The sequence below is a fragment of the Ambystoma mexicanum genome, chromosome 4q (genome assembly GCF_040938575.1).
Source record: "Ambystoma mexicanum isolate Mex_15411 chromosome 4q, UKY_AmexF1_1, whole genome shotgun sequence".
NCBI classification, from domain to species: Eukaryota; Metazoa; Chordata; class Amphibia; order Caudata; family Ambystomatidae; genus Ambystoma; species Ambystoma mexicanum.
In genome coordinates this window covers 16,278,960-16,303,828 of record NC_090928.1, presented here as the reverse complement: position 1 = coordinate 16,303,828, position 24,869 = coordinate 16,278,960, and the positions used below count along the sequence as shown (strand labels likewise).

Below are 24,869 nucleotides of genomic sequence, written 5' to 3'. Positions count from 1 at the left end.
AAAAAGAGCGCTTTGTTCATATGTAGCACTTTCAATCGTGCCGGGTACAGAAGCATATATATGATTCCTGCTGCCCTCAGCCTCCTTTTGACGGCTACATAGCTGTACCTCTGCCTCTGTACCAGCATCGTGTAGTCCGGATACGCTGTGATGTTAGTGGATGCTCTCTTTATCGTGCCGCCCTTACGAAAGTATTTGAGGATCTTCTCTCTATCTCTGTAATTTAGGATCTTCGCGATGATCGGTCTTGGCGGGGCCCCCGGCCGGGGCTTCCTCATCAGGGCGCGGTGCGCCCTCTCCACCGTAAATCCCTGCGAGAGATTACCAGCTCCGATCTCTTGCAGGATCATGTTTTCAACATAGTTTGTGGGATCTTGGCCTTCTTCTCCCTCCGGAAGGCCAACCACGCGAATGTTGTTTCTCCTCGCTCTTCCTTCCGCCTCTTCCACACGATTTTCCAAGTTAGCGACCTGTTGTTTTAAGACATGGATCTCCTTCGCATTGCTCGTGCTAACATCTGTATTAATCTTCACCCCACTTTCCAAACCGCTGGTCCTTTCTGCAAGTGCCCTAACATCTTGGCGAAGCAGGGTGAGTTCTGTGCCTACGGCATCGATCTTATTCTCCAGAGCTGTGCGTAGCTCCGCCATTGCCAAGTCCCATTTGGCGCTTAGCCCCGTTATAGCTTCAAGGATCTGGTGCTTGTCCCCTTCGGGGGCATCATCCGCGGGGGTCTCGATCGTGCTCTGCACAGATGTTGAGGGGGTCCGTTGCGTTCTCGTGAAAGTCTCCATCGAGGGTTGCTTGGTCTTAGCTCCCAACACTTTCGCCGACATGGCGCTTTCTCGCTGCTCCTGTGCGCCTTTGCTTTAGTGCTACTGTCGCACCGTCCTCGGTCCGACAATGGTCAGGCTTTCAGGTCGCCAAACGCACATTAGAGATGGCACTTCGGATTGTCTTGTAGATGGGCTATGGCTTCGCACTCCCCATGCAACTTCCACAGGCCTCGTCACCCAAGCATCCAATGTCATCCCCTCTTACGGTCAGATCGCCGAGGCTCCATTCGCGTATATCAGGCAGGGCGCTTTCGTGGGTTCGACCACTCTGCCATATCACCCAATTGTGTTGCTTCTCCAGGCATTTACCGCAGCCGTGTCCCGCAGGTCCAGGAAATCAGTTTTGTTTCTCCTCGAAGGCCTTTCCTTTGTTAGCCGCCATCTTGGTGTCGCAGCAGCCCCACAATCGCACCGACAAAACCATGTATATCTCACGATTCTCGGGGACTATGAGCTTCTCCAGCGAGCTTCACGTATCTTGCAGCTTCCGACACCTGACCCTCAAAGTTCTAGGCGCTCGTTGCAGTTTTAGTAGGTAAATTCGGCAAAAATAGAGTCGGATCATCAGGAGCTCCTCACGCAGCACGTCCTATTCCATGGCCAGTTAGCCACGCCCCCTTCCTACCAGGACACTTAGTGAATTGTCGTAATATAGCTTTTAAAAGGCCATAGTCCTATCATACAGTATGGAAACAAATACCTTGTTAACTATAAATGCTTCTAAATCCGAAACATTGAAAAAGATGTGTGCGGAGAGAGGTGTCTCCTCTCAAGGCACCAAATTGGATATGATCCAAAGAATCGTGGCGTGGCAAGAAGCGCAGCTTGACGCTATAACTTCTGAGGACAGTGCGGAAGGAGGTGGGGCTGCTCTCACTGGCAGAACCGACGGTTCTGCCGCTGCACTGGTCCACTGTGACCACGAGGACAGGGAGGATGTGATGTCTAATGTTTCCTCTGCCAGTGTCGATGGGGAGGCCATGCTTGAATTCAAGAAGCAAGAGCTGCTGTTTAGGCAGAAGGAGCTTGATTTCAACATGACCAAACTAAGAATCGAACGGGCCGAAAAACAGAAAGACAGGGATCACCAGTTGGAACTGGCCAAGTTTCAGGTTGCAAATGGATCCAAGGGTCCTGGACATGGGTCTGGGGCCTACTCTCATCCACGGTTTCCAAAAGATCTGCTCAGTGTGTATGAGGAAAAGAATGACATTGTGGACTGGCTGAGTACATTTGAGTATGCATGCGAAGTTCAACAAGTTGACAATGCTGACAAGATTGCCTGGTTACTCAGCAGACTGCCCCATTCTGGCTGTAGTGCCATTATGGAAATGTCGAAGGATGAGCGAGCGGATTTCGCAATGTTAAAGCAAACTCTCATTTTAAAGTTTGGAAAGACTCCTGCCCAATATTTAAAACGATTCCGAGAGTATAAGAAGAAAGAAGGTGGTACTTGGGTATCTTATGTAACCGAATCCTTAAAAAACTTGACTGGCTGGGTCGAAGGTTATAAGGTTTCTACCTTTGAAGGCATGATAAGTCTTGTCATGCTGGAACATATTTTTGCATCTTCTTCCCCGGAGCTTAAGCAGCATCTGGCCGATTCGAAGGAGATAGATCCTAAGAAACTGGCCATTGCCGCAGATTTATGGGTGTCACATTGAGTGTCCCGTAAGGACAAAACTCATCCTGGTAAGCAGGAGGAAGGGAAAAAGTCCAAAGATAAGAAGGGTGGAGAATCTGATAAATCTTCTTCTCAAAAGGGCCATAAGAAGAAAAATAAGGGTAAGACACAAGAGAACTCGCAGGGTAGTGGAGGTCAGCCTCCGAAACAGAACTCTGGTTACAATAAGCCTTCCTATGTAAACAGACCCAATGGATCTTGTTTTGCTTGTGGAGCACTGACCACATGAAGGGGGATCCCCGGTGTAAGGTTAAACCTTTGGGGGTCCACTCCGCTAATCTGGCCTTCTCCTCCTACGAGGAAGAAGAGATTACAGGAGCAGCCTTCTCCTCAGACTCCTTCCCCAGCGGGATAGAAGCTGAGGTAGTTTTAGTTTCCCTGGGTTCCTGGGAGCCTAAAGTCGCAGAGGCTTATGCTAGGATTCCAGATAATACCAAGCACTACTTTAAAGACAGTGTGCTGATCAATGGAGTGGATACTCCAGCTCTTAGGGATAGTGGGTGCAGTCGAACTGTAGTGGATTCTACCTTGGTAGACTCAGAGGAAGTTGCCAGAGCTACTCTGATGCCCACTAAGTTGGCTGACGGCCCACCTCGCATGTTTCCAGTAATACCTGTAAATCTTACTTTAAATGGCACAGCAGTCAGGATTCCAGTGAGCATTCAGAGAAACGTCCCAGGAAAGGTCTTGTTAGGCAATAATCTCAGAGCTTTAGGGCTCGTAGGAGACACTGCCGACAGACCCTGCACACGGTCTCAAACACGGGCAGCATTGGCCAAGACCAACACGCCGCTCCAGCCGAAGGGGAAACCCAAGGCGAAAGGAGTAAGCAAGTCAAGACGAGGGAAAGAGAATATTCCCCCGAGCTCGCCTACCACTGCGGTGGAGGTTGTTGGTCAATCGCCCGGGCCTGACGAGGAGGTGGCGATGCCTGAAGTATTTGACCCCAACGACCCTCCTGAACTAAAAGACTTGTTAGTAGAAGGTGGTCCTGACAGGGAAGAATTCAGTAAAGGCCAACGTGAGTGCCCATCTCTGGAAGGCCTAAGGAGACAGGCCTGCTCCCAGCTTGAGGGTGAACCTCCTGGGACGCATCGGATTTATTGGGAAGGTGGGCTCCTGTATAGTGAGCCCACAGAGTCTACAGAAGGAGACCATAGGAGGTTGGTGGTTCCCCTTGCTGTAAGACCCTTCCTCCTGCAGTTGGCGCATGAAGTGCCCCTTGCTGGTCACCTTGGTATTAAGAGGACCAAGCAAATGTTATCCATGCACTTCTACTGGCCCAAGATGGGGGTGCAAGTAGAAAGTCACTGCAGGAGTTGTGCCTCCTGCCAGTTATCTGGTAAGATTGGCTCAACAATCCAAGCTCCATTGGTACCACTCCCAGTTGTGGGAATACCATTCGAAAGGGTAGGGATCAACATCGTTGGTCCCCTTGACCCGCAGACATCCTCAGGCAATAGGTTTATCTTGGTGCTAGTCGACTATGCTACCAGATATCCTGTGGCCATCCCATTGAAAACTGTAACTGCCAAGTCAGTTGCAAAAGCGTTACTTGGCATCTTTACTAGGGTTGGCTTCCCTAAAGAAGTTGTGTCTGACAGAGGCAGCAACTTTATGTCAAAGTATAGGCAGGCTATGTGAAAAGAATGTGGGGTCACCTACAAGTTCTCTTCTGCATACCACCCCCAGACCAATGGTCTGGTGGAACGTTTCAACAGAACGTTAAAGAGCATGATTGGGGCTCTGGAAGAACCTCAGAGAAGAAAATGGGATCTTCTTTTACCAGGCTTACTGTTTGCCTACCGAGAGGTACCAGAGGAGGGTGTTAGTTTCAGCCCCTTCGAACTTCTGTTCGGTCATCCTGTAAGGGGACCCTTAGCCATAGTCAAAGAGGGATGGGAAATGCCCACTCCCCCTGTTACTACCAACGTAGTAGATTATGTGCTGGGGCTCAGAAAACGGATGGTACTTCTGATGGGCTTGGCTAGTGATAAATTGAAGGCAGGACAAGCGCTGGTGAAACATTGGTACGACCAGAAAGCTTCCCTCATCAACTTTACACCTGGTCAACAAGTCCTGATCATGAATCCCATAAGGCCTCGAGCTTTACAGGACAAGTGGTCAGGCCCTTACACAGTGGTGTAGCCCCTGGGTGAGGTTAACTATTTAGTGGACCTTGGAAGGCTTGGACAGGCTCCAAAAGTGTTCCACGTAAATAGACTGGAGGCTTTCGTCCCAAGAGTCGAAATCGCAGCACTGCTACTGGCTTCAGATGTTGAGGAAGAGGAGTCTGAACCTCTCCCTGACCTGTTCCAAAGCGGTCCTTCAGATAGCTCCTTTGAGGGTGTCCAAGTGGCCCCTCACCTGACTTCTAATCAGCAGGCTGAGGTGAAAAGTTTGCTTCGGCAGTTTTCCCCCCTGTTTTCACAGTCGCCTGGTTTGACACCTTGGTGCAAACATAACATAGACACAGGAGACAGTGTACCTACCAAGAGTAGGGGATACAGGATGTCAGACAAAGTACGGTCTTACATTAAGACCGAGGTCAACAAGATGTTAGACCTTGGGGTGATTGAACCCTCTAGTAGTCCTTGGTCCAGCCCTGTGGTTTTGGTTCCAAAGGCAGGCACTTCTGAATTGAGGTTCTGCGTGGATTACAGGGCTCTGAATGCTGTCACCAAGACAGATGCACACCCCTTGCCTCGAACAGATGAGCTGGTGGATACTTTGGGTGCCTCCAAGTACCTCAGCACGTTTGACCTCACTGCGGGCTATTGGCAAATAGCTTTAGCAGAACATACCAAGGAGAAGACAGCGTTTTCTACTCCAGACGGCCTTTACCAGTTCAGGGTAATGCCGTTCGGGTTGAAGAATGCACACCTGCCACTTTTCAGAGGCTTGTGAATCATGTGTTGGACGAATTCTGTCTTTCATATCTGGACGATATAGCAGTTTTCAGTGCCACCTGGGAAGACCATGTGAAACACCTCGGGATTGTGCTCCAGGCTCTTCAGAAATCACACTTGACCATAAAGGCTAGTAAATGCCAGATTGGACAAGGCTTAGTGGTTTACCTTGGACATGAAGTAGGTGGAGGGAGGGTAAAGTACAAGCAGTACAAGACAGGCCTACCCCCACTACACAGACCCAAGTGAGAGCCTTCTTAGGACTTACGGGGTATTACCGCAACTTCATAGCAGACTATGGCACCATAGCTGCCCCTCTGACTGCCCTCACTACTCCGAAGAAACCCAAGAAGGTAACTTGGACCGACGAGTGTGAGAAGGCCTTCAACGGCTTAAAAGAATCCTTGTGCCAGGCCCCTGTCCTCAGGGCCCCTGATTATCAAAGACCTTTTATTGTACAGACGGACGCCTCTGACACTGGGATAGGAGCTGTACTATCGCAAGTAGATGAGAAGGGTAAGGAACACCCTATTGGTTTTATTAGTCGCCAGCTTAAGGACATAGAGCTTAGATGGTCCACAGTGGAGAAAGAATGTTTCTCTGTTGTGTGGGCCCTACGGAAGCTGAGGCCCTACCTCTATGGGACCCACTTCACTGTGCAAACTGACCATAAGCCCTTAAAGTGGCTAATGAACATGAAGGGAGAGAATCCAAAGTTGCTTAGGTGGTCCATAAGTTTACAAGGCTTCGACTTCACTATTGAGCATAGGCCACATTTCCAACATAGTAATGCTGATGGGTTGTTCAGAATGTTTAACCGACCTGAACAAGAGACTCATCCAGGGGTGGATTAGTTCCCCCTGTCCATAGTCTGGGAGGGGCGAGTGTTAGGAAAGATTTCTTAATTGTGGGTAATTTTCCTTCCATGTGGCAACCCCTAAACTTTTTGCTGTTGTTTTCACCAGGATCTAGACTTTGCCAGAGAAGTGCAGCCTTCTGCCGCACTCCTCTGGGCTTTCGCTCCATTCTTACGGGAAAACTGACATGCCCTTAAGACAGTCAACGTTGTTTTCCGTAGTTTCTTTATCATGTTGCAGCTTTCGCGCAACATGACACAAGAGGGCACTGTAAGCTAAGTTACTGCTCTCTTAGGTCTCTAGTCTTCTACAGGCCCTAGATACTCTCTTGGGATTGTTAACGAACGGCGCAAGTGAATCACGGACGGGACTGGTGGCAGCGATCGTTTCTTTGTGTTTTTGAGCTCCTTTTGGCGTTTAAGCGCGTTTCTCACGCTTAGCCCAAAATGGTGTCCTGGCTCCCAAAATGGCCAGACCACCAGTCTCGTTGTCCTGTCCGCTGACCGTCTTGCCCCCTTCACCTACCTCAGGTCGAGCCGACCCGGGGCCTTCCTTATTTGGGAATGTACTTTCCCACGAAACACAAATGCTTTCGCGGGCTTCTACAGGCCTTGTGTGTGCCTCCAGGATGTGGGCTGGGATGTTTGGTCCCAATACACATCCTGGGTGCCAGAGAGTCTAGGGTGGTGTGAATGCCTGGGACCTCCGTGGTCCGTGATAGGTCCACGTGTGGTGTGAGTGTTTTGTGAGCAGATCTCGCATTGGGTCCCCTCTGTTTTGGCGCGAAGGGAACCGTGGATAAGAGGGGGCTGGAAACACCACTACCATGTCGATCTCCTGAGTTCTCGCGAACAAAGGAATACATGAGCCAAGTATCATGCAACTACGAGGCTGAACCGAGGAATCGCTGGTGACACGCTGAAGGACTGCTCCTCTGCACTGCTGTCGCTTGGTGAAACCCTTTTCTACCTCTGATCAAACGAGAAGGCCTGTACTGGTACTTCGACCCCTTGGAATAGTGGGAACAACTATTCTCGGCATCTTCACCATCTCCTGCACGTAAGCCTTCGGAAGTGTCTCTGGGCCATCCAGTGGACTGACCAGCCTACCCAGGAGTCTTGCTCTGTAACCGCCATCAGGTTGTGTTGTATTACGAGTCCTTGTCACTCTCACACGATTCGTACACTTGGCATTCCCAGGTCTGAAGTGAGCAGTGTACATTTGGCTGAAATACACACTGCCGCTCCATTGCCCTGCTGTGGTAACAAACTGTGCGGGTTCACTGCGTTTGGGACGTCCTCAAATCAACTTCTGCTGCTGCGGAATCTACACAACACCGAGACGTCCCCTGCTCGAATCTGAACCTGCCAGCACCGAAACTGACGTGGAGAAGCCTGGGTCTGCCTGCATCGGGGACCGGTGAGTAGCATTGCTAGGAACTGGTCGCCCTCCTGCAGTAGCCCATAGCTTTTCCCCACTGTGTCTAACAGCACGCCTTTCCGTACTCGCGCTCTGCTTCTGACCCCAGCGGAGGCTGCGCTTGAGTCACGGAGCTCTGTTCATCTTCATTTGTTCACCGAACTAAACTGCCTGATTCCCTCAAAGAGACTCCCCTTTTTGCCCTTGGGCACCAGCGTGTGCAGGTACTTTGGAGCACAGGGCTCCACTCTTCGTAGGGCTTGGACTTCCTTTTAGTTAGGTGCCTCTGAAGGCGGACTGGGTCTAAGCATTATTTCGCACTGCCTGTTTTCCTTCCCTTCTAGGTGGACTACACTTTAGACTTGCTTGTATTTGTATATATATTGTAGTGGTTTGGTATGTGTTGGTTTACTTGAGTTTTATTGTGATTTCTCGCTACGGTCAATGTTACAAAGGCCTTGTAATACATCTGTATATATTTTTAATATAACGCCTGCTTGGAGTAATTTGTAAGTGTCCTTGCTTTGTGTGCTCATTGCGGGCTTTCAGTCACCCTCACCCCTCTTGAGACCTAGTCTTGACCGCCGCGATCGCTACCCTGATTGCTCTGGCTTGTCCAGAGGTTACCCTGTTCCAAGAAACTAGGCTGGCCTTCTGAACCTCTGCTCCTCCAGGACAAAGTTCAGAAATCCGTCTTAACACTATTGAACTTGTGCTACATGTCTTACACGCAGTTACCTTTGTTGCGGCTCTTATAACATAGCCTCGATTTACCCCAAATCGTAACTTTCATGTTGCTTTGCCAGTCGCGCTAACTCTGACTCGGATTGTTAGCCTGCTGCAGAGCTAGCCTACCTTACTTGCCTTGTCTCCATCAAACGTTCATTGCTTCACTTTATATGGTACCAAAGTCATTGTCATCTGCTCCTGTCTTGTGGCAAACCCTACTGCTTATTGCCTGCCTAAGAGTCATAGCTCATCTAACCATTTGCCAATTCATTAGTCTTTGCTACAGTCCTGCCTCTCCTTTGGTTACTCGGAAGTAGTTTGCCGCAAACAAGAGGTGAGCTTTCCTAAGTATGTTTCCTATGCACCTGATATGACCCTATATGTACTATGATGCAGCTCCCCGTAGCAAGAGGTGAGCTTTCCTAAGTATGTTTCCTATGCACCTGATATGACCCAATATGTACTATGATGCAGCTCCCAGTAACAAGAGGTGAGCTTTCCTAAGTAATTTCCTATGCACCTGATCTGACCCTATATGTACTATGATGCAGCTCCCCGTAACAAGAGTAACAAGAGGTGAGCTTTCCTAAGTATGTTTCCTATGCACCTGATATGACCCTATATGTACTATGATGCAGTTCCCCGTAACAAGAGGTGAGCTTTCCTACGTAGGTTTCCTATGCACCTGATATGACCTTATATGTACTATGACGTAGCTCCCCTCAACTAGAGGCGAGTTCTTCCTAAGTATGTATTTCATGCACTCTCCCAGGCATCTTTATGCTGCCTGCTTGTAATTTTGTATTTATATGCTACTAGCACTTTCTGTAACCATATCCTTAAGCTAAAGCGCCCTGATACCCCCCGGGTTTGGGCGCTATACAAGAACCTAAATAAATAAATTAAATAAATAAATAAATAAATAAATAAGCTCTGGAACATCAAAACAGGACAATGAAAGTACTTAATTGTGTGGTTAATATTACTCAAAAAAATAGCATGATTTCTTTCAGCCTCTCCTGAACAGTCAAGGCTGTCTACAGAAGCAAAAACTGCAGGAATCAAAGATTATGAACGGTCAAAATCACCACCTAAGAGCATCCAAACGAACACGCCAAAAGGAAGATGTTCAACAGATCTACAACTCAATCATGACATTGACGAATCCTGTGAATTATGATGGAAAAGAACTCATCAACATCTCGACAAAGGCAGTGTTTGATGAAAAAATTCAAAAGGACACATCAAGAATGGAAGAAAAAGGTTGCCAAATGTACAACAGCTTTCAAGAAGACTGAACTGAATCAGGCAGTTGTAGCCTGTGGGCACCAAAGAAGAAAGAGAACTTTAAGCTGTGTAAAAAAACATGTAAAGTTGTTAAGACAAAAGTATCAGACACCATAGTGCAGTTGAAGGCAAATCGTTCTATGTTCACACATTTGCTGATTGCTCCACAAAGTCGTACTGACATTTATATATAGGAATTCCTGAGTAATTACAAATTCTCTGCTGTACCTCTTTCAATGTTCAACTTAGATGGTACAATGATTTTAGCAGCAAACAAAAGCACGCTGATGAAGATACTGAAAGAAGAACTACATACAGAGGTTTCTAACAACATGACAGAGGTTTGTTACGGAGGACAGATTATCTATACCAGAACAAACATATCCAGCAGCTGTTCTTGATGGAATGGCAGAATTGCAAGCACTGCAGAAAACATCATATGTGAAGACATGCCGTCAACATGCAATTGAATTCAACAAGGAAATAGAACCTTTTCTGCTCAAGTATGATGAAACTCATTTAGTATTTGAGGTTGTATACTAATTGACCTTTTCACAATTGACCTTGGGAGAATTCACCTAGGGAGAATTGACCTAATTTAGAAGGTCAATTAGGAAATATATGCAGGGGGAAACCCCCCGCCAGCCCTCACCCAATCCAAAAACCCCTGCAACCCCCCACCCAATCCCCTTATATTATTTATAATCCAAAATCAACCCAATACATAGATATAAAATAACTAAAATAATATAAAGGTCAAGTTTGCAGAAGGTCAATTAGGACCACTATAATTAGGTCAATTGTGCAAAAGGTCAATTGTAAAAGGTCAATTTGGGTAATACCGTATTTGATACTTACCTAGCAAATTCACTTAAGAACTCTGTGCAAAGAAAAAGAGCAGTAAAAACAATTCCTGTTGAGTACAACATTATGGATCAATAAAGCAATTCTGCATGCATAGAGGAAAGAAAGAAGCCTGGTAGCCAGTTGGAGAAATGAAGCCAAGTCATCAGATGGAAATTATGTTGGAGACATTGAAAGCACACATGAGGAGGAAGACACACAAATAAGGAGAAAGATGAGTGATTGATAGAGCGATTCATTTGTTAAGTCTCCTCGCCAGAAACAAAGAGTTCGGACATTGGTGGATGGTCACAAAAAAGAGATGCAAAGTGAAAATCTCCTGCCAACAAAATACCCTCCAATACCACACATTTTAAGGGCTCATTACCAGGTCAAGGAGTGGTGACGTGCTGATCAACAATGCTCGAATCTTCCAGAGCCATCATAATTCATGTGCGAGAAGACAGATAAGCAATGTTCTCCTACTATGTGTTTGCTTTGTTTTGGCCAACACAATCATACAGCTGGTATGGTGTGCATGCACCAAAGGACGGTGTTCTGCACATTGCAAATGCCGAGCTCAAGACTGTGCAGGCGTGGTGGTGACAAAGAGCTCTGTAATAACAAAAACTTTGTAGATGATGAGAATGAACTCTGGGACTCAGAAGACGACCGGTAAAACCTTCATTTCTCTCTTCAAATGTAAATAGCTATTGTAGGTTTTAATAAATACTATATTTCAATGAGAAAGCTGCAAATTATTTCAAATGTTCTGATTTAGTGTGCATACAGTCAAAGGTATGCAATGAAGTAACAATCTTTTATGAGGCTATACCTCAGAAACGGTAAAAGATATACAAAAATTCCTTATAGGGACTCTTTTTGATTCCTTTCATCATGTTTAGCTAAAAACATATTTAGCATATTTTTCATACAACCACCCTAAAATCAGTTACAGCTCAGAAACGAAATTAGTATCCGTAGCGGATTAATGACATCACACAGGCCCTCTGCCACAAATCCAGACAAAACACCTGGTAGTACATGACTTTATACGGTATCAGGTAATAATATCCCCATATATATGGTCGCTGTAAATAATATCGCCGGGAAAATGTTGTGGTGATATTATTTGGCTGACCATATATATGGGGAAGGGGCAAAAAAAAAAAAGAAAAAAAAAAAGAAAAAAAAAAAAAGTTGCGGGGGTGTCCATGCAATAATGTCGCCACAAAAAAACTGCAATTTTTCAGCGAGATTTTTGCATGGCGAGATTTTTGTGGCGACATTATTACATGGAACCCTTTATACTTCATTATCAATGCATCCCCAGTAGGCATGCCTTCCATTCATTTAAAATCCCTTGGACTAGGTTATTGTAACAGATGACCCTCAACTAGGACCTAGATCCACATTCTATCACTCCCTGATTTGGTGCAATGTTTAGAATATACCAATTGGTCCTTCTGATTTTTAGCCCTTTTTAGGGTGAACCTAGGGACTTCCACCTCTTGCATGTGCAGCTGAACAAGAGGCCAATATTTTTTCCCCACTCGTTTAATTACTGAATATGAGGACAACAATTGGAGACACACGTGAGTGCCTCCTTCTCTTGCCTCTTATCTTGGCCAATGAATAGCACCACACGAGGAGTATTGCAGACTCTTTTTCTCAGAAATGAGCTTCTTAGGATAACCCCTTTCTAACAGGTGGTTATCTAACTGGGTTGCTTGATATCTAAAATCCTTAATTTGTGTACAGTTTTTACACAACCATAAATATTGTCCATATGGAAGATTGGCATGTAGATGTTAGGGGTGGAAACTCTTATAATGTAACGATCAGAAGATTTTCGATTTAGATTGCAGCTCAAACTCCCACCTTGCGCTCTAATCTCTAAATCAAGAAAATGTACCTTAGACCTGGAATATTTACTGGTAAACTGGATGTTAGGATTACAGTATTAATTCAATTAGAAAACTCTTTCATAGAACTTTAATTGCCATCACAAATCATTATGAAATCATCAATATACCTTTGTCACTCTTTAATCTGTTCTTTAAACCCATTGTTTTCAGCAAAGATACATCTTTATTCAAAATCGGCCATATATAGGGTTGCCAAGTAGGCGCAAATGAAGCACCATAGCAGTGCCACTCACTTGGAGGTCAAATGTACAATTAAATTCAAAGTAGTTTTTCGCTAGTCCTGCTGTATTTTAGGTACTACAAATGCTTTGGACCCTGGTACATTTCAGGTACTGCACATTGTGCACCTGCTTCTATCATGCCCCCTCTCCAGGCCTAGGTAGACATACAGAACACCTTTTTAAGTCCTCAGGAAGCAGCCTTCCACCATGCCTTGCAGCTCCCATATCAGAGGGACATGGTGGCTTTTCCAGAAACCAGACCCCTGCCCCTCTCTCTCTGCCCCTCCAGCCTCTTCCAGCACTCCCCCTCCGTCCCCCTTACACCTTCCTCCCCTCCACTCTCACTCACATTTCCCTTTTCTAAGAATAGCTCAGGCTGCCTTGGCAACCACAACTCCTTCGACAGCCGCACCTACACTCCCCATTTCATGCCCACCTTCATGACACCCAGGCCTTGACACTATCAGTGCCTCCCTAGTATATTCTCCAGAGAAAGGTAAAGTATAATTTCACAGCAGACCGGACAAATTGCTTCCAAAGTCACATCAAAAGCAAGGCCCCAACTCAGACTCAAGGTACGTAGTTACTCACACTTCGGTGGAAACCAGCTACAGGCACAGCCGCTTATCCACACGCATTTGCCTCCATACACCAGACTAAAACACAAAGCACAATATCTCTTCCATCAGAATTCAGCACTGTCCTGCGGTAAACTATTTGGTCTCGCTGGACATATAACAAGTCTCTTCCACTCGTGCACTCACCTGACCACCTCTCAGCACCCAACTGCATGCATGACCATCATGAGTTGCTTACTGGGGCTCGGCCGCCTCCCCCAACTCCCTATTTGGCCAAATGCACACACACATTCTAAACCTTTCAGACAACTTTCCCATTCTTTGGACTTCGGTCCCCTGAGGGCGTTCCCCCCACAAGTGCGTTGAGGCCATACTAATGGGATTACAGCACTATATAAATGACTACTACTACTCCTCCTACTAAGCTCAAAGTTAGTAGCTCAATAATTAATTCACAGGCTATTGGTTGTGTGTACACCATATTGGTGAGAAATTCTCTAGCCACCTCAATGGCTTCACTCTGGGGAATACTTGTATATAACGATGTTATATCTAATATCACCAACCAATCTTTTTGATCGACAAAGGATTTATTTTCAAAGATTTGCATTACAGATGTGCTATCTCTGAGGTAGGTTCTAGTCTTCTTTTTAGAAAATAATCTACACATTGATATAGTAGTTCAAGGATTAAGCCACAACCCACCACAATGTGTCGCCCTGGCGAGTTGGACATGACCTTATCTATTTTAGGTAAGGCATACAAATTAGGAGTTCTAGGGTTTTCAACATTCAAAAAGTCAAACTCTTTCTGACAGATCAAATGTCTATCAAGAGCGGATCTATGTGATTATTGTGACGGCCGAAAATGCAGACTTTTTTTTAACCCTTTACATCACATATATATGTGGGGGAAGACCCCCCACAGCCCACCCATATTAATATTATACTCTAAACACACCCACATATATATGTGGTGTAAGGGGGGTTAACTTTTTTTAAAGAGTTGTATTTTCGGCCGTCGCAATTCCCAGGTCGACATTTTTGTACGATTCCTCCAGAGCAAATTGTGTACTATCTGAGATCAGTGCCTGCATTTCCTTGAGAGGGTTACTTTATAGGGTGTTATAAATAATTCTACCTCTAACAAGTTGTAGAACATTTCTTCATATTTGATCTTATCCATGACAACAGTTGCTCCACCCTTACCAGCCTGTTTTATAATATTATTCACTTGTTTTTCAAGAACTGTAGTACAATTGCCTCATTGCTATATATGTCTTTAGTAAACTTCCTAGTTTTAGTAGCCATATTTCTGATCTCACTCAAAACACATTTCTCAAATATTATAATCTTGTTAGGTAGTAGATGATCCAGCGGTACAAAACTTGATTTATGACGTAATCTTGTACCTACTTCATCTTATATTGGATCATGATCTTTAAAGAAATATTTCAATCTCTCTTTGTGAAAGAATTGTGTTAACTCTTGTTCAATTGTAAACCAGTCAGTATAGTTTTTATGGATAAAACAGAGACCATTTCCAAGAAATGTAATTTCTGCTTGGTTCAACCCATGAGAAGATAGGTTAATCACAGAAGGAAATTTCTGTGCAACATTGTTTAAGGTGGATATGCCTTGATTTGGATATTCCTGAAACCACTGGTTGATGCTGCCTGTCAGCGCTCATAATTGGGTTATGAACTAGAATCATTACTCGATGTGTCAGAGAAAGCAAATCATCACCACCTATTGAATGTTCTCCCTCTGTTGCTATTATTTTGATTGTCCCAAGAAATTTGACGATTTATATAGAAGTCTTTTTCTAAACAGGGACAGACCTTTTCTGCTTTGAACCCTCTCAAATCTCTAGCTAATTAATTGGTCTTTTTACTAATGGTTGCCAGATGAAACTCCTCTATTTGTTTATTTATCTCGACCAGTTTTTCTTGTGCGTTAATCAAAGCACTATTAGTTAAGAATTTTCTTTATGCTTCATCCAGCTCTTTTTGGATTTTCACTGAAATGTGCTGTGCAGTTTTAACGGTAAGTACCATTAAATCCCTTTTGCATTTTGTGGCAATGTAGCTAACATTTGTTCTATATTTCTCATCATCAAAAAAAGGTACTGGTTCATTGCAGATAACCAATCCAGCTTGGATTATGTTACCCTTCAAATACTCTCTATGAAAATGCCCTTGGAATTAGGTCCTAAAGCATTTTTTATTCAATTTCACTAATTCAAGCCCTGATAGTTGTGTAATTATATGCTGCCCTCTCCCAGCAGGGTTAAAAAGCAAGGGCCCACTGATAATCTATTGAATTGGCTCCTCACTGTAACCCAAGGTCATATTTTCTGCCATATTTGCATATTTGCTAAAGGAATTCTACACCACCAAATGCCCTATGTGTCACTGATCCTAAAACATTCAGGTGATCCAATAAAGGAAAATTAAGAACTCATGTTTGCACTTATTCAAACCATACCCAGTGCAGTCCAGGACCATCAAGGCTGCAGGGACCCAGGTAAGGGCAGGAAGAGCAGTGTTTCCAGTTGTAAACTTTTGCCATGCCGTGCCTAGCAGCACGCAGCATATCTTCCCAGTCCCACTCACATTCATTTCCCCCTATCGAGCGCTGGCTGCTCCCCTGACACCACCCCCATGCACACTGAAGAAAAAAGAATGACGTCAAACCTTCTGCTCCTCATACATAGCAATGAGCTGGATCTGGTGAGGCGATTATATTGCCAAACTAAGTCCAATTCGGAACCCTCTTCCGTAAAAGCTTCCACTAAAGCTTTGCTGCAAAATCAATAGGTGGTATGTGGGAATAACCCGATATTTGAGCAAAGCAAGTCTATTGGGAAACCATGAAGCCTGGGACCTTGTGCTGTTTCTGTGATAGCAGTGCTTGGGAAACCTCACTAAAAAAATGCAACGGCATGTCCGTAACTCTCTTCAATTCTGGGCAAACATGTCCTGCAAGCAGAAATGAGAAGCAAACGGAGCTTCTCAAATTGAGGTATTTTTCCACGGGGAATTCCCCCATTGTCAGTTACCAGATACACCTCATGGCATGTATGTGTGGTATATGTGGAGTAAGAAGGAAAACAACGATCGAAAAATATTTTGGGATGAGACAAAACAAGATGTTTATAGTTTTATGGCTAAATGTAGATTTTCCTGTATCTGAAATGGTGCAAGCTTTTCTGGAGTAAGGTTACGTCATGTCAGAACACCCATTTTGGGTAGTCATTTTCGTGAACTTTGGTGGTTCCATGCCATTTTACATTGAATTTCTAATAATAGTAAAATCCACCTGATTTACGGTTGATACTGTTTACAGTTGGAACATCGAACCGCTTATAGGTATAAGTGTAACTTAAGACTGAAGTCATATTCGTTTTTAATTTATCCCAGTGGACCTAATAATAATCATATGACTCTTCACTACACAACACAAACAACAAACCCAATTCATAATAAAAAAGTGTACACATGTACTATAAACTGATTTTGCTCTTAAATCCCAACAATGTTTAAACCTCCAAAGGTGTACTGTTAACATTTTGAACACACAACCTCATATCTGTAAATATGATTACCCAGAGGCAAAAGATGTAAAATATTTGAACAATTAAACATTGATTGTTGTTTAAAATGAATAGAATATTTTGCCTTTTGTGTTAAACTTTTTGTTCCCCTTACTTTTGTTAATGGCACTCTAAATAGATTACTATAGCATACAAACCTATATCTCTCGGCCTATGTACGAGGGGTCCAGGTTTAATAGTAGTGGTTGTTGTTTGGGATGGTGCGTTGGTCGATGCAGGAGTCATAGTGGTAGGCCGTAGAGTCATGGTTGTAGTTGATTCTGGAGATGTGGTGGTAGGATGTAATGGTGGTGACCTTGCAGAGGGCTGATGTTCCTTATCTTGGCTCTCACCTATAAAATAACATATTATTAGAAATAATATACTATTCTAAATAGAAAAATATCTAATGTCGAATCCTTACGATACCCACAAATACTGGCACTCGTGTTAAGTGATACTTTTGATGAAGCTGTCTATTATTGACCATGCAATTATCTGATAACTGTTCTGGATTTGTTTATTGGTAGGACATTGTTTTCAAATTCATAAAACATTACATGCATGCACCAATGTAATTAGAAATCAGCAGATAAAAGGACACAGTCTAACTACTTAAAATCTACCTAATGAATGAATGACTCTAGAAACTACAATTAAAAAAACATTTTAGGGAACATAATGGGCCTAATTTACAAAAAAAGGCACTAAGTCTGCGCTAACAAATGTGCATGAGAAAGAAAATTGCGTGGATGAAAAGAATAGCATGGGGAGCCGATTCATGGAATCAAAACCGCAAAGAATAGTGAGTTGAACAAAGAATAGTGAGTTGCACCCGGAACACCCACAACACGCCCCAATGGCAAACATAAATTGACGATGTCAAACAACCTTTGCAGCAGACCCATGTAAAAAAGTTATCAACGATTACTTAAAAGCAATCAATATTACATCCACTCCTCTCCTGCAACTCATCTCATCCCACTACACATATGAAACTGTGCCCCAACCATCTAACTGAAAACAGCACCAGCATACCCTGGAGAAATTGCGCCTTGTCCCTCTAACTGAAAGCAGCAGTCGTGAACCCTGGCAAAATTGTGCCTCGTCTCCGTATCTTAACGCAGCACAGGGGAATCCTGGCAAAATGGTGCCTTGTCTACCTAAAAGCCAAGGCACCACCCGAAAGACCGCCCTCCTCCAAGTATCCCACTGACTTATGTCCCAAGCCCATGCAGCACACGCAAATCCACCCTCCTACCAGTACCCCACTGAAATGTGCCCAAACCCCCAGCCCAAGGCAGCACCCGCAAGTCCACCCTCCTCCCAGTATTTCGCAGGCCTCTGCCCCAGCCGCAGGCACCACCCACAAGTCCCCCTTTCTCTCAGTACCTGACTGACATCGACCCCAAAACCAGGCAGCACCTGCAAGTCCGGCCTCCTCCCAATACCCCACTGTCCTGAGCTCCAACACCAGGCAGCATCCACAAGTCCATCCTCCTCCAGTACCCCACTGACCTCTGTCCCACCCATCAAGAAAAGAACAATTATAACCCAAGGCAGCACCCGCAAGTCTGACCTCCTCCCAGTACCCCACTGACCTGTGTCTCAACCCCCCAACCCAAGGCAGCACCCTCAATTCTGCACTCCTCCCAGTACCCCACAGACCACTGCCCCAACCGCAGGCAGCACCCGCAAGTCTGCCCTCCTCTCAGTACCTCATGGACCTGTGTGCCAACCCCCAACCCGAGGCAGCACGCACAAGTGTGCCCTCCTCCTAGTACCCCACTGACCTGTGCTCCAACCCCCCAACCCAGGCAGCTCCCGCAGGTCCAGCCTCCTTCCAGTACCCCACTGACCTGTACCCCAACACCAGGCAGCATCCGCAAGTCCACCCTTCTCCCACTGACCTCTGTCTCAACCATCAAGAAAAGAAAAGAACAATTATAACCCAAGGCAGCACCTGCAAGTCTGCCTATTGCCCAGTACCCTACTGACCTGTGTCTCCACCCAACAACCCATGACAGCACCCACAATTCTGCACTCCTCCCAGTACCCCAAGGACCACTGCCCCAACCCAAGGAAGCATGCGCAAGTCCGCCCACATCCCAGTACCCCACTGACCTGTGTTTTAACCCCCCCAGCCCAAGGCAGCACCCGCAGGTCCGCCCTCCTCCCAGTAGAATGAGGAGCACCAGCCTACCTCAACTCCTCTGGCCTGCCCCCACCATGAAGTTGCCACTGTCCACCTTCTATTGTATTGATGAATAGACAGCTCCACTAAACTATTATTCCTCTTCAGGATGTGAATTTGCTGTCACACGATAAAGCATTGTGAAACTGCATTTTTAAATGCATTTTATGTATGATAGTTATCATGAGATTAATCCATGTATTAGTCCATGCATTTATACATGCATTCATTTTGCATTCAATTAGAATAGGCCATGTTTACACTATAGTTTTGCTCTAAACTATTATGGTTCCATAGTATGCTGAGAAGCCATGTGATTATGTTACATTTGTCATTTATAGCACATTGTAGCTTAGCTTTTAGGCGCTAGAGAATGTGCCCTGTCTCTGTCCATTTCTGATGGCTTTTGCCGAGTGCGCAGAGAATTGTTTTTGCACAGTGTGAAATGTTTTCATAAGAAAATGAGTTTTGGCAGACAATCAGCTATGTTAACAGCCTGCCTTGGCTGGCTGACTGCAGAGAGAGAAGGGTTTAGCTGAGTAGGAGAATGCAATGTTTTGGGTTCTGCAAATGAACTGTTTCAAGAGCAAAGACAGGATTCTTATACGATATGATGTTCTGTCCCTAGAATGTAGAAATGTCACCATGACAAAATTACTCAAAATGGCGGATTCTATTCCTACAAAATGGACGCTCTTTGGTCATGGTTATGAGTCTGTCCTGACCAGTGCTGGACATGTGATGTGGTTGGTTTTCGGCCAACAAAATATATCGCCTATGCCACGGAAGGGTAATTTCTAGACTCATAAACCCTCCTCTTGTCCGTAAGCCAAGCACATCTTCCAAACATTGCATCTTCTTCTGACCAGGTGTCTGATTCCGAGCTTTGCATACTGCTATAATCGTCATCATTGTCATTGATATTTCTTGACATAAATTATTTTACTGTCTTCATTTCATTACTCATTTTTCCATTCACCCTGGGAGTTTTCTTTTGTGTTACTATGTGTACGCATTCCTCACTTACTTTAGTGCAAATGATTGGCAAACAGTGTATACAACAACAACATGTCATAAATATTCCCAGCACTGCTACTAAGATTGCAACTAGTTTCCATCCCCATGAGCGTAATATTTCCCAGAACCAGGAACTTATGTTTAATTCACAACTACCTTCTGGGGGATGGAGATCAGAACTCAAAACATGCAGCTTTCTTATCGCTTCGAAAATCATAGGGGAGGAGTCACTTACAAATACACAACACGCTGATCCCATGATTTTGCATACACCCCCACGATCAACGAGGACTATGTCAAGAGCCATTCTATTTTGGAGTGTCAGCAATCTAATCCCTTTTTCCTCCAGTGTCATGTTGTATAATATATCTGTTGCCCCATTTATTGTTTTCTCCAATATTCTGGACAGTTGTCTTATGTTATAGGAGTTTATTGCTTGGCCCAAGAATGGTATACGTGATTTTGCTATATCCTCTGCAATCAATCCTCCTTCCTCATCTCATCATGGCCTTGATCTGGATAGCTTGGCTATGTCTGCTGTTTTTGAAAGAAACACCCCTGGAAACAGAAACCCCAAGTAACAAGTACCTCCCCAGTTCCTAGGTAGCCAGGGATAAGCCTTTTCTCCACATATGAAATAAACAGGGTCACCTACATACACTGGTTCCTCCTCCTTGTCAAGGAACGCTATATTAATGCATCTAGTGAATGTCCACACTGAATAGGAGCCCTTCTTCTTTAATCAAAAAGGAACAGAGCGTGGGCTATAATTCACGGTATAGGAGGGGGGCACTGTATCTTTATATCCTTCTGCGTTCATATGAAACGTGATTACAGATGATTTATATGGCACAAATAATCTATCTTGTGGCATTATTACTGGTGTTATCAGTCGTGTTTTATGGAATATAATAGAACAACCTGCAGGTTTCATAATTATTTCCTCAAACTCGTTCATGTTTGTTCTGTCTAATTGACACGTTTCACTTTGGTTCCATTTGCATAATACAATGCACTTAAAGATGCGTAACATGCAGAACTCAATGGCAGTGGCTGCACATACCAACCGATTCCTTTTCCATCATGCTGTGGTAAGTGAGCACCTACCCAACAATTGTTTTTTCTCAAAATTGAGTGTGTCATGTTCATTATCAACAATAATGTATTATTTCCGTATCCTTCCCTATGTCTCTCCTCATTTGGGGACAAAGTATAAGTAATCACATGGACTGGAATTTCAGTAGTGGAAATATTTCTAATTGGCAAGAACACTTCTAATGGATGTATTTCTTCTAAATACCATAATACCAGTACTGTGGTTATCGGTGCTAATATACTCATAATGCACATGACTATCGTTAGATTCAGCATACAATATTTTCTGTAATGTTTTTTCTGTAGCCTTACAGTCTCTATTTTTAACTCTTTATCAGCAGCGGTGCAGGAGGGGGCAAGGGCTGGTGCGGGCATCTTTCTCTCGTGGTCCTTCTTCTCCAGCAATGTTCGTCGTGAATATCTCTCACCGTTGCTCTTATTCAAATGTTAATAAGTTCAGGAATGTCAATAAAATGTTTTCTCAGTTCTCAGCAGCCTGGATTGCTATGCGTTGGGCAAGATTTATCGTGCTTCTGCACATCGCTCGAGGAACTCCAGAGCGGTTATCAATTGCCTTTGTACCATATGAGCCTCTCTTGTCCGTGAGGGGTAATCTACACATGGATTTTCAAAGATAGCACCAGGGAGCCACGTTCCTGAGCTGTCAGTTTGCACAACTCTCATGCCTCTCTGCCCTAGGCCTCCGGTTTCCACTTCATCCTTGATGGGAAACAGAGGCAACAAAGATCAATAGAACGAAGATTTGATCACTCCTTGTTTCGAGGCCGAAAATTATACTGCCTTACTCCTGGTACTGTGTTATCAATGAATAGTTCAGGTGCACTTCCGGACTCAGGCTCAGTGCCATCCTGCAGCGCAACAATGAGTGGGGGGCGCCAAAGTGTCGAAGCAGGCTTTGTGTCAGCCGGCAGTGATGTAGATTTTTCTGGACCGCGTTGAGGCACTCTTTGCCCTTCCTTCTTTATAGCAATCCTTCCAGGCTTTGTTTCAAGATCAGACATGTTTTTTGGCTTAGAGCTGGCAGCAATTTCCTTCGTCTCTGCGGCCGCTGTCTCTTTTTCCCCGTCCGGATCAGGCAGTTCTTTCAATGGCGATGGGACTTTCTTCGTATGTGTGGCGTGTATCCGTGCCTTTCGTCCGTCCACACAAACCGCAGTTTGTGTCGCCAAAAGTATCTGGTAGGGTCCACGCCACCTGGGTGCAAGGAATGATTTTCTGTCAAAGTTCTTCACCAGAACCCAGTCGCCTGGTTGCAGAGAATGCCCCGGACCAGTATATCTGATGGGAAGAGCCTCCTGCACCTGCTGATGCATCAAACGCAATTTCTGTATTAACAAGTTACAATATGTACTGAGCGCAGGCTTTGTGTTAGCCGGCAGTGGTGCAGATTTTTCTGGACCGCGTTGAGGCACTCTTTGCCCTTCCTTCTTTATAGCAATCCTTCCAGGCTTTGTTTCAAGATCAGACATGTTTTGTGGCTTAGAGCTGGCAGCAATTTCCTTCGACTCTGCGGCCGCTGTCTCTTTTTCCCCGTCCGGATCAGGCAGTTCTTTCAATGGCGATGGGACTTTCTTCGTATGTGTGGCGTGTATCCGTGCCTTTCGTCCATCCACACGAACCGCAGTTTGTGTCGCCAAAAGTATCTGGTAGGGTCCACGCCACCTGGTTTCAAAGAATTATTTTCTTTCAAAGTTCTTCACCAGAACCCAGTCGCCTGGTTGCAGAGAATGCCCCGGACCAGTATATCTGATGGGAAGAGCCTCCTGAACCTGCTGATGCATCAAACGCAATTTCTGTATTAACAAGTTACAATATGTACTGAGCACAGGGTAATCAACTTCACTCAATCGCCTCAGCTGTGGCGCACACCAAACAGCACACCAAACATTTGCAGGTCTCCCCATTACGATCTCGTACAGGGAGAGCCCAGTCCTTGCCTGCACCGTAGTGCGCATGCACAGTAACACTAGGGGCAATGCGTCTATCCAACGCAACTTATTGCCCGCACATATTTTGCTAATCTTTGCCTTTAATATGCCGTTTTGGTGCTCAACAAGGCCGGCACTCATGGGATGTCTGGCGCAATGGAATTGTTTGTCAATCTGGAGACCTGCGCAAATCTGCAGTATCACTGCGCCCACAAAATGCGGGCCATTATCTGACCATATGACCCGGGGCAGGCCATACCGAGAGAAATATTCCTTCAACATTACTTTTGCAGTGCTCATGGCAGTGCAGTCCTTCAATGGATATGCTTCCACCCACTTACTGAACGCACATACAACCACTAGAACGTACTTCAAGTTTTGGCACCTTTCCATTTCTATGAAATCAAAATGGATTACCTCAAATGGCATAGAAGGTGGGCCAAAACTACCTGTTAGAGTCATTGTTCCTTTTCCCACATTGTGTTTCAGACACGTTATACAATTCTGTTCCAGTCTTTCTGCATTTTTCTTTATGTGTGTGTTCTGCCATAAGGTGGCTAAGTGCTGGACTATTTTCTTTGCACAAATGTGAGTGGGACTGTGGGCCATCGTGACCATTGCGGTTACATAGGAGTTGGCAGCATCCAATTCCTACTTTTCTTATCCACCCAGCAACCTTCTACATCTAGTTCTGCGGAGCCCTCAGCCCATCCTTGTATTTCACTATCAGTGGCTTCTGACTGCATTTCTTTGACAATGGCAACCCCATCCTCTATCATGCAAGGCACTTCTTCTGATTGTACTGTCAACATTTTGGTGTTCAAATCAGTGGCAGTTTGCTTCGCAATCCTGTCTGCAAATGTGTTTCCCTCTCCCACTTTACAAGTTACTTTTTTATGCGCTTTGCATTTCACTACTGCTAAGCGCTTCGGTCACGTAAGTGCAGACAGCAATCGTACAATCAAAGGCCCATGTTGAATTCTGGTTCCATGTGATGTCAAGAAACCCCTCTCTGCCCAGAGTCGACCAAAGTTATGTACCACCCCAAAGGCGGATAGGCTGTCAGTATATATATTTACACTCAGTTTTTCAGAAATTTCACATGCTTTGGTTAACGCTATTATTTCCACAGCCTGTGCGGAGTTGTAGGGTATTCTTTTACTCTCTACGACACTTTGTTGTGTCGTAATGGCATAGGCAGCAGTCGATGTGCCATCAGGTAATTTGAAACAGGAGCCGTCACAAAACAGTTCTCCATCTGGCTCTTTCTGTGGGGTGTCTGTTAAATCAACCGTTCCTTTCTTTTCTTCCTCAGTAACCATTAAACAATCATGGAGCGGTGATTCATTCTCACCTACTTCTCCATCGGGTAGTGGCATTAATTCTGCAGGATTCAAGGCGGTACACCTCATAATTTGAATGTGTGGCGCAAATACGACAATTTCGTATCTAGTCAGTCTGGCGGACGTGAGGTGTTGCGTCTGCGTTCTATTTAATAGAACGTCTATGGCATGTGGCACCATCAAAATCAAAGTGTTCCCCAAAACCATTCCTTCAGTTTGTTTCACTGATGCAGCAGCCGCTGCAACAGCTCGCAAACAACGTGGTAGAGCGCATGCCACAGGGTCCAGCGCAGAAGAAAAATAGCTGCATTGGTCTATTTCTTCCACCTTGTTCCTGCGTTAAAACAGCCAACGCGCAGCCTTCATTCTCATGCACAAACAATCTG

General features: G+C 44.9%; 1 protein-coding gene across 5 annotated transcripts in view; it reads right to left on the bottom strand.

Annotated features, from left to right (window-relative positions):
• VIT (vitrin) overlaps positions 1-24,869 on the bottom strand; it is a 2,362,557-nt gene that overhangs the window by 975,024 nt on the left and 1,362,664 nt on the right. For all 5 annotated transcript variants that reach the window (XM_069607358.1, XM_069607362.1, XM_069607360.1 and 2 more), the window contains one exon: positions 17,044-17,238. In XM_069607358.1, coding sequence (XP_069463459.1) covers positions 17,044-17,238 — 195 coding nt within the window. The remainder of the gene's footprint in view (positions 1-17,043; positions 17,239-24,869) is intronic.